At 40.6% G+C, this 10,427-nt stretch overlaps 1 protein-coding gene across 2 annotated transcripts in view; it reads left to right on the top strand.

Moving 5' to 3' along the window:
• The first annotated feature begins 229 nt into the window (after positions 1 to 229).
• Positions 230 to 10,427, top strand: part of PPHLN1 (periphilin 1) — a 116,026-nt gene continuing 105,828 nt past the window's right edge. For both annotated transcript variants that reach the window (XM_026648754.2, XM_026648755.2), the window contains exons 1-2: positions 230 to 298; positions 9,431 to 9,480. In XM_026648754.2, coding sequence (XP_026504539.1) covers position 9,480 — 1 coding nt within the window. In that variant the 5' untranslated portion in view covers positions 230 to 298; positions 9,431 to 9,479. The remainder of the gene's footprint in view (positions 299 to 9,430; positions 9,481 to 10,427) is intronic.

The raw sequence follows: 10,427 nt of genomic DNA on the forward strand, positions 1-10,427 counted from the left end.
TGCAGCTAATTCCAAGTGTCTATTGCCAGCTCCATAGGTGGCCGAGTTAAGGTTGTGTGGGTATGTGTATTTCCTGATTTTCAGAAGTTTTGAGTTTTGCTGAACTGGATGTTTTGCAAGGGCACCATATACCACCGGGCAACCTTACCTCGGAGTTAACAAAGTTCTTTGCCAGTGAATCATATTGTGTGTGGGTTTCCCAAATTGACATACCCAATCATTCACTCTAGGTTGGAGAGAACTGCAAAGAAAACTACATTCAAGGAACTTTAAGTTCATGATGGAGAGTTTGCATCAGGTATGAGGGTCTGAAGTGTCATGAATTTGTTCAAATGTAATATCTACCCATTATTCTACAAGCAAGGAAGTGCAGAGAGTTTGATGGGGAGATCCTTCTAGTACAGCAGCACTGCCTTCCCACTGATATTTTCAGCGGCCACAGAACTTGAGAAAGGGTACCAGGATGAGAATGACTCAAAAATCTGGGGTAATGCCTCCATTCAGGTTCTGGATTAGAGAGCAGTGAATGCAATCTCAGATATTGTGGGCAAAACTGTTTGGTTTTTGTACAAGAAGGTGGAAAAATCATAACTATGATGGAAGGTTTAGTCTCCATGGAATAGGTGAAGTAGCTTAATTTATTTTTCCTCTGTCACACTGCTTGTAGTTGTCAAAAGACATAGGGCTGCCTGTTTACCAGAATAAACATCAGGAATTAAAAAATATACCCAATGCTTGATAACCAGGTGAAAAAATAAATGTGCTGCCATACACCCAAGCCACTCACCCCAGAACATAACTCCTGTAAGATGTAGGAATAAAACAATTTTATATTGTTTACTGTATTTAATTATAACATTGTCAATCAGTTTTCTCTTTAATACATCTTTAAAAATGTAATTTTTCTCCCTTTTTCTGTATTTTTAGCTTTCTACCTCCACTCCATTCTTTCCCTTTCTTTCCTGTATTAGATTATGATCAAGGATATGATTTGGTCAGGGAGATCACGGATTCCGTGACTTTAACAGATGTCCACTTCTTCAGCTCAGGCTTCAGCCCCACCAGGTGGGGCTTGGGCTGAAGCCAAAGCCCAAGCCCCGCTGCCCATAACTTAGCTTTGCAGTTGCCCCATTTGCTAGCTCCTAGTGCTGCCCTGTGTACATTTGTGATTTATTGACTTGTTGCCTATGTCCTGTCTATTTAATAAAAATACCCGTGCCAAAAATCATATCCTTAATCATGATGTATCTTTCCATGAATTATTTTCATTGTTTGTTTCCTCTTTCTTCTCTCTTCTACTCCCTCATCTCCTTCCCAATGTTCTTATGCAGGGGAGGAGGTAGCGATTTCCCCTCTCCTTTCTTCTACTTATTTCCAAATCTCTTTCCTTCAGCACCATACTTCTCGCTTCAAAATTTATCCAATCTCTTTTTCCCAACCACCTACTTACAAACATATAGTACTCATATTTAAATTTTTTACCAATGCACATAATAGGTAGAGGATTAAACCTACCAGCTAAAGACTAATACAAAAGAAGGAGAGGGTGCAAAATGCCAAGTGCCATCACTTTGGTGAGAAGGTAACTCCCCACCTTGTGCCATAAAAGGAGAATTCTGGGGTTCCTCCTGAGGTGCTGTCCTTCAACAAGAAACCCATAGAGAAAATATTACTATTGCAAAAGTTAATGATGGCTGTCACTCATGTATCTCAACCCCTCCATCTTATTCATGTTACTAAGAAGAGGAAAAGCTGGAATAAAAATTAAGCAAAAACCTAAAACTTTCAAGTGAGCCACATAATCCTACTCTATTTTGTGGAGAAGGAAACCATTTTTATTAGGTCTGTTGCACTAGCACAAAGCAAGACCTATTGCTGTGATAATCTGCTTGCTCTGATTCTTGGCAGCAAGCCACAAAGGGGCAGCTTGTGTTATAAAGTATTAATAGAATTTGTCTCCCACATATGGTGAAACACCATTAGCAGAGAGAACACTTCAGTAAAAGCAATCACCTCTGACCCAGAGGCAATATCAACTTATACAGTAAATAAATAAGGGTGTGTCTTCACTACTGTAGCATGGTAATGTAGATGCTTTCTACATTGATGGGAGTTTTTCCATTAAAGTAGGTAATGCACCTCTCCAAGAGGCTGTAAGTAGGTCAATGGAAGATTTTTTTCTGTCGACCTAGCTGCATCTACAATGGCAGTTTGGTCCACCTAACTACATCCTAGACGGTGTGAAATTTTTCACAGCCTTGAGCAATGTAGTTAGGTTGATCTCAGTTTTAGGAGTAGACCAGGCCTAAGTAGCACAGTAGAATATACCCCCAATTATCCGAATAGCATGGGGGACATGGATTTTATTTGGATAATTGGGAGTTCATATAATTGAGAGGGCAGGAGCAGCAGCGCAGGGAGCCCTCCTCAGCTCTGCTGTCACAGCCCTGCTCGCTCCCATAACAGTGGGGCTGCAGAGGGCTCCCTGCATTGCCTCTTGTAACCTTTGATTTATGTGTTTCCAGTTACTAGTTTAAACATAAGGAATAAAACCAAACTGAATTCCTTAAGGTTTGCGCCTCCAGGGTAGTTTCAGATCATTTAATTTAGTGGAGGACTGTGAATGACACAGTGAATGATAAAATTAAGGATTTTATTTAATATAAAATAGTTTAAGCAAACAGGCATTACAATATGATCATGCACTGCATTTATACTCGCATTCTAAGGTGAAAAGATGCATGCATATCTGTTCAGCCTCTGAATGAGAAGTGCGGATATAATTCTTTAGTGGTACCTTGATGGGGGATCGGCGTGCCTATCTAAAATCAACCTACTACCCTTTTTATAATCAACTATAATAATGCCACTTAATTAATGAACATTAAATCCTCCTTTTACCATATATTTATTTCCATAACCGTAATTAAATATTTTCTACTTTCTCATTGGCTGTTTAACATTAAGCATCATCTTAACATTTGCCTCAATGCCAGACCAGTAACTAGCATTATAGGTAGCATTTTCCAAAACATTAACATTTTATTTAAAACATTTGTAAAAACCAATTAGTTCCAAAACATGTTTACATGAACTGGGGTTATGACTTAACTTATCTCTGAATTGTCTCACTTCACTTTACTCATACTTTACCATGCCTCTCTTGATTATTGTCAAACCTGTTTTTAGGAAATAGATTTTTGGGCCTATTTACATTACAACACATTACTATAGGAAATAAGCAAACATCATCTCTATACATGTGACATGCTCCTACCCTCCCTTACTGCACGCGCAAGGGGCAGGGGGAGGCTGCGGTCCTGGTGGGGCAGAGCAGAGATCCCTGGTCAGAACAGTAGCCTTCTCTACACCTTGCACCTGCAGAGATCTGGTATCACCGGCCCAGAGGCAGTTCAGGGAGTCCTCTTCAGCTCCGCTGTCATGGCCCCGCTCACTCATTCCCATGGACAGTGGAGCTGTGGAGCGCTCCCTGCACTGTCACAGGAGCCATTCAGTAGCAGGATGGCCTTCCCTGGCAGGGAGTCTCTGCTCTATTATCTGAACCTCTGTGTTATCCAGAAATAATGGGATTCGGATAATAAGGTTTCAGAAACCCAGGAGTATACTGTATTAGAAAAATTATGGAGGTCAAAGTTCTCTATTAGTAAATGCAGCACAGTCAATATCTATCACATGTTTGGATACAAGACAAAATATACAGTATCCAACTTTGTGAGAAATTTTATTATACTGAGAGGACAGTTCATTCTGATTATAGTACACCTCTACCCCGATATAACGCGACCGGATATAACACGAATTCGGATATAACGCGGTAAAGCAGTGCTCCGGGGGGGGGCTGCGCACTCCGGTGGATCAAAGCAAGTTCGATATAGCGTGGTTTCACCTTTAACGCAGTAAGATTTTTTTTTGGCTCCCGAGGACAGCGTTATATTGAGGTAGAGGTGTATTACAATCTTAGGGTCTGATTCAGCAAATCCTTACTAATGTGAGTAGCCCCACTGATTTGGAGAATTTCATGATTGGCGTGTGTTGTTAAAGCAGGATTCAGAATAGGCCAAGCCAATATCTGTTGATTGGAAACTTTCCAAATATCAACAGATATTTGTGCAGGAGACCAAAAAAATGTATGATCTGCCTTCATATAAATGAAGTTTTTGGCTAAATTTTTAAAAATAGGAGCCTGTCTGTATTTAGCTAGTTAAGAATTTTCTAAAGTGCCTATGTTCTTGTGCATTTTTGAAAATCTCATTTCATCTTCTTAAATCTTTGTTCATTCATAGATTTAAGGCCAGAAGGGAACATGGTGATCATCTAGTGTGAACACCTTTATCACACAGATCAAAGGACTTCCTTGAATTAATTCATGCTCCAAGTCCAATAGCTGTGGTTGAACTAGAAAATAGCTTTTATGATAACATACAATCTACATTTAAAAATGAGCAGTGATGGAGAATGCACCACAACCCTTGGTAAGTTGTTCTAATGGTTAATTACCCTTATGGTTTAAAAAAAAAAAAAGCCTTATTTCTAGTTTGAATTTGTCTAGCTTCAACTTCCAGCCATTGGATTTTGATGTATCTTTTTCTGCTAAATTTGAGAGCCATCTATTATCAAATTTCTGTTCCCCATGGAGATACTTAGACTATGATCAAGTCACCCCTTAACCTTCTTTTTGATAAACAAAATAGATTGACCACCTTGAGTCATTAGAAAATCCCACACATAGGAACTTAAAGTTAGCTCTTATTTGAAAATTTTAGTCTTCAGCTATTTATTTACAAATGTATATTTGTGCACATCGCTTCAGCACATGAATGCTTTAAATAACCCTTAGGAAGACCATTTTTCTTTTGTAATAAAACTATTAAAGCCTATTAACTTTTAATCCAAATTTGTTTTTTCCTTAATAATGCTCATACAGCACAGTTTTTGTGCTAAACCTTATAAAGGCATTACACTTAAAATTGACTGGGATGTTGGGCTACATAGAATTACTTTTTTATGCTGAATCAGCAAAAGGTAAAGGAAGTTTAGACTTTCAGTTAGTCACTATTCTGTAAACTTTATCTTACCTATCATTCAGATATCACAGTAATTGGTGCATTAGAAATACCTAGATACATAGACCTGTGGCCTCTTCTACAGTTGGAGCTACTTGGAACAGAATATTTCCTTTAAAGGAAAACTTCAATATAAATATAAAATATTTCAATTACAAAGGAGAATAAAGACTCAATTTTACTTCCTCTGAAGTCAATAGAAGTTTTTTTTTCATTTCCTTTGTAACTCAAAATAAATTATGCTGTTTAATTTTATGATTGTATATATAAATTGTTGGAATAAATTAAGTAGCTTTTGTGATGAAAATTTAAAATAGTTCCGTTTTGAAATTTTCATGAAGTGTCTAACACTGCTTTGTGTATCTTTATCAGCCCAATTAAATCAATTTACTTCATAACATTCTCAACCATGAGTAGATTTTAATGATGATTCTTGGCATCTTTTTTTTTTTACTGATGATTCTTGACATTTTTTTTAATACATGTACAGCCAGTATATACCACACTGATAAGCACTTTATAAATGCTGATAGGACTTTAGCTTGTGCAACAGAGAATTTTCAAGGACAAGAATACTACAATATACAAGCAATTGTTATTTGAAAATGAGACATGAATCCACTAATGAAACTGGTGGAGGAAATAAAAAGATGACAGAATTTATTTAATCATTAATTCTGTCAGTGACTATAGGAAAGATATTGGGGTAATGCTCCCTTCAAATTCAGTCCCTTTAAATGGCAAATTCTTCTTTGTCTCTGCCTCAGGCTGTAACTGTTTGTTTAAAGGAATAAAACAGTTGTGTGTATTGTATTCAGTGGTGCCATGTTGCAAGTGAACTTTCTATTTAATGATTTTGTAAAAATATAACTTACAACACTTCTCTTGCTTTTGATGTTGCATCTTTCTCATCCTGACTTCATTTCATTTTTTTCCCCTCTTCTTCCCTATAGTAGATCATAGTGTGTTTTTCTTGAGTTGTCTTAAGTGTCTCATCCTCTTTTCTGGTTTTTTCTGCAGTGTATTCACTACTTCCTCTCTTTTTCTCTTTCCTCTTATTTCCTTGTCTATATCGCAGTTCCCTATTCTGTCTTATCCCTTCAGTTTATTTGTCTGCCTACTCATTCCTATCCAGTCACAGATAGTCTAAGATGTGGAAATTTCACCAGATACCTAAAAGCTGTAGGATTAAACCTACTATCCAGAGTCAGGAATAGGGGCCCCATTATACAGGGACAAAGCCCAGGTGAAAAGGCAGTATTCTCTAATATTTTCCTCTGTGAGTGGAAAGAAGAGGATATCGCCCCGACTGCTTGCAGGTTCAATTTTTCATAGTAGACTCTGTCTAGTGTGTGTCTGTATTTATCTCCCTCTGTTGCTGGGTGACAGAGGAAGCATTCTCTCAATTTCCCAACTCCACTTGCAGAGCCTCCTCACTCTTGTGAGAGTCGGTGGAAAGTGTGCCTGTTACTCGTTGTCTCCCCAAGTTTCCTCACTGATGTGATGGGCATCACATATGTGTGTATCTGCATTCTATCATTCATTCAACCTGATTGCTCACAGTGGGTTCCTCTTTCTCTATTCCTTTCTTGGCCTCTCTTTTTGAAGGCTGCTATGCTGTGGATAGCTTCTGCTCAAAGCATTCTTAAGCAGCAGCAGAATATTTATGGTGATTCTTCCCACTTTCACTACTGCCCACAGTGTTTAGAGCAGTAGCAGTGAAAACTGATAAGACTACAAGCGAGTGGATTTTTTGATCACTGCATCAAGCAAGTTGCATTAAATGCTTATTGCCAACCACACACACCTGAGTGCCAGAAGTGGCTTAAATGATCAAGCAAAGGAAGGCCTTACACTCAGTTTGATGGCGTTTGTTTGTAATCCAATAACTTTTGAATGCTACGTCCGATCAATTCCAAAATTTCAGGGAATGGGTTAAGCATCAATGGCCAGAACCTTATGGATTTTGGTGAAAATTGGAAAAATTGAAAGGTAGACATGGGGGACACATGGAGTTACTGGCATGAGAGGAGGGATGGGGTTGCAGGGAGTCCCTGAAATAGCGGGAATAGGATGGTGGAACACAGGGAGCTTGTGGAGGGGAAGGGAGGAATGTAAGAGCCTCTGGTGGGTGTAATGCACTCAGCCTATAAAAAGAACAAAGGCCTGGTCTACACTTGGGGGGGAGGGGAGGGAATCGATCTAAGATATGCAACTTCAGCTACGAGAATAGCGTAGCTGAAGTCGACGTATCTTAGATTAAATTAGAATTACTTACTTCGCGTCCTCGCGGCGCTGGATCGATGGCCGTAGCTCCCCCGTCGACTTTGCTTCCGCCTCTCGCACTGCTGGAGTTCAGCAGTCGACGGGCGAGCGATCGGGGATCCATTTATTGTGTCTACACTAAATGCGATAAATCGATCCCTGATAGATCGATTGCTACCCGCCTATCTGGCGGGTAGTGTAGACGTACCCAAAGTGTGCAACCCTCTAATGTTAACCACTACAACAGAGAGGATATCTGGGAATCTAGTGATTTCAAAGAGCGATGAGGGCAGGGCCGGTGCTACCATTAAGGCAAACTAGGCAGTTGCTTAGGGCGCCAAGATTTGGGGGCGCCAAAAAGCAGTGCCCCCAGTTTTTTTTTACAGTGTTCCTGGGCTGGGCTGCCGGCGGCGTGCTGACACGTGCGGCTCAGACTCCCTCTCCCAGCGCAGTGGCCGCTCCATGCAATTATTGTCATTGCCGGCGGGGGCGGCGTGCTCGGGGAGGGGGCATAGCAGAGGTGAGCTGGGGTGGGGAGCCCTGCGGCAGCTCCCCCCTTCGATGAGGTACCCCCCGCAGCAGCTCCCCACCCCAGCTCATCTCTGCTACGCCCCCTCCCCAAGTGCGTGGTCGCCGCTCCACTTCTCCCGCCTCCCAGGCTTGCAGTGCCAATCAGCTGTTTGGCGCCGCAAGCCTGGGAGGGGAAGAGAATTAGAGTGGGGGCGGTGTGCTCAGGGGAGGAGGCGGAGCAGAGGTGAGCTGGGGTGGGGAACTGCCGCACGGCTCCCCGGGGAGCGGGAGCTGCCCCGGGGGGGGGGTGCGCCTCAGGGCGGGGGAGGGAGCTGCCACGGGGGGGGGCCTCGGGGGGGGGGGGGGGGGGGGGGGGGCGGCGGCGGGGGTGGGGGGGGGGTGCAAGGATGAGGTTGCTAAGCACCTTACAAAATTTGACACTTAATATGAAAAGTTTAGAGAGAGGATGACAAAGGGCCTATCCAGTTCAGTTACAACCAAATCAGAGTAGACCTAGTTACAACACAGTTCTATTTAGTAGAGTAGACAGGCTCTTAACTAAGTTCTGTAACTGGGCCAAATTTTTGGACGTGTCCTGATTATGGAACTTGGTTAAAATTCCATCTATGTTCTAAAATGGAACCAAGTTGTAAATAGGTCCCCTGACTCATTTGTAATTATAATGTAGACTGGCTCAAATGGTGGAAACTATAATTGCGTACAAATACTTCATACAGCTGGGGAAAGAGCTATCTCCTAGGGAGTTAGTTTAAAATTATCAAAGGGAAAATTTATGTTGGGTTCTCAAACTTCATTGCACTGCGACCACTTCTGACAACAAAGATTACTACATAACCCCGAGAAGGGGGATCGAAGCCTGAGCCCAAGCCTGAGGGCTTCAGCCCCAGGTGTGGGGGGCTGTATCCTGAGCCCCGCCATCAAGCCGAAGCCTGAGCCCCGGGCAGTGGGCCTTCGGCTTCAGTCCCGGGCAGTGGGGCTCAGGCTTCAGCTTCAGCCCTGGATGGTTGGGCTCAGGCTTCAGTCCTGGGCCTGAACAAGTCTAATGCCAGCCCTGATGATCCCATTAAAATGGGGTCGGGACCCCAAAGGTTGAGATCCGCTGTTGGACTAATGGTTCTTAAGCTGTGTCTCATGAGCCACTGGTAGTCTGGAGTGCTGGTTGGTCACATGTTGCTGGTTCTTATTTCTGTCTTTCTAATCAGATTAAAACAGCCAAAATGCTATAATATTGCAGATAGGTCAAGTGACTAGAATAATTGGCTGTGGAAGGTTGAGACATTGAAATTAGATATTTTTGAGTTGACTGGCTACATCTCATATTGGTGTAGGACAGTGGACCATTCTGCACTGGATCTCTTCTAGCCCATCATTTTAGGATTTGGATTTTTAAAAAAATGGATTAATTTTCTTAGTGAAAACTAATAGTGAGAAAGCAAAAGTATTGTATTTTAAATGTGTAGGGTTGGTGATTTTTTGTTTTTTTGTTTTGTTTTGTATTTTGGTGGGGTTTTTTGTTTTTTGCTAATGTATTTTTGTTTTTAATTTCTTAGGAACTAATTGAATGGGACTTCAAATACTGGTTGATAAAATAGCCACAAAAGTAAGTGGTACAGATACAAAGTTTTTGTTTGTGCTCTTTTGCAAAATATATATAGCTAAACTAGTACTACTTGTGGTAACAGTTAAGAAATATTGCAATAAATAAGCTTACCAGATTTTTGTGGTTACTCTTTTTTAAAAATCCTGAGTACAGTTGCTTTCTGGTTTTGTTTTTGTTTGGTGTTTTTCCTAGTATGAGGTTACACCAGAAAGTTTCATAGGTCCTCACCTTCCAAATGTTGGTGGGTTTGTCTCTTTTTGGCATGTCCTGCTCCTTACTTTCTTTATCAAAGACTTTCCTCATTAAAGACTTCGTACAGGATCTGTACTGTGGGAATCATAGGTAGGCTGTTGTCTCCTATGGCTGTTCCCCCCCCCCCCCACCCCCATTGGACCATTCAGTTTTAATAGTTGAAACTATCATTACCCAAGAGGAAAAGAATTTAAATGTAATTTCAGCAAACTCTTATTTAATTGATGTGTCTTTCTTTTGTATTTCTATATCCATCCCAAAATACATTTCAGATTGGGGTTTTCCGTTTTTGTCATTTTTTGCCACTTCCTACTGGATCTCTTAAGTTTGGTGAATTATGTTACACGCTGGATTGTGAGGTTTTCTTATTACAGTAATGGTTGTACTCCAACCTGGATACACTTTATACAGCTTATTTAAGAATAGAAATTCTAATTAATTTAATTCCAAGAAAAAGAGATTTTGCATTCTGTCAGAGACCACAATTTTTAAAAACACATTAAACATGCTGAGCTTCACAGCTCTCTTCTGAGTTCTGTATCATGCTTTTGTAACTTTACAGATGGTTAAACTGATCCATAGGCTAAATGGAAATTGAAATGTGATATTTTGGAATTGTTCAACCTTATTAGAAAGTGGAGTGAAATACTTTTTTTTTTTTTTTTTTTTTTTTTTTTTTTTTTTTTTTTTTTTTT

Source organism: Terrapene carolina, unplaced genomic scaffold (assembly GCF_002925995.2).
Source record: "Terrapene carolina triunguis isolate 2854851 unplaced genomic scaffold, T_m_triunguis-2.0 Scaffold68, whole genome shotgun sequence".
Taxonomy (NCBI): domain Eukaryota; kingdom Metazoa; phylum Chordata; order Testudines; family Emydidae; genus Terrapene; species Terrapene triunguis.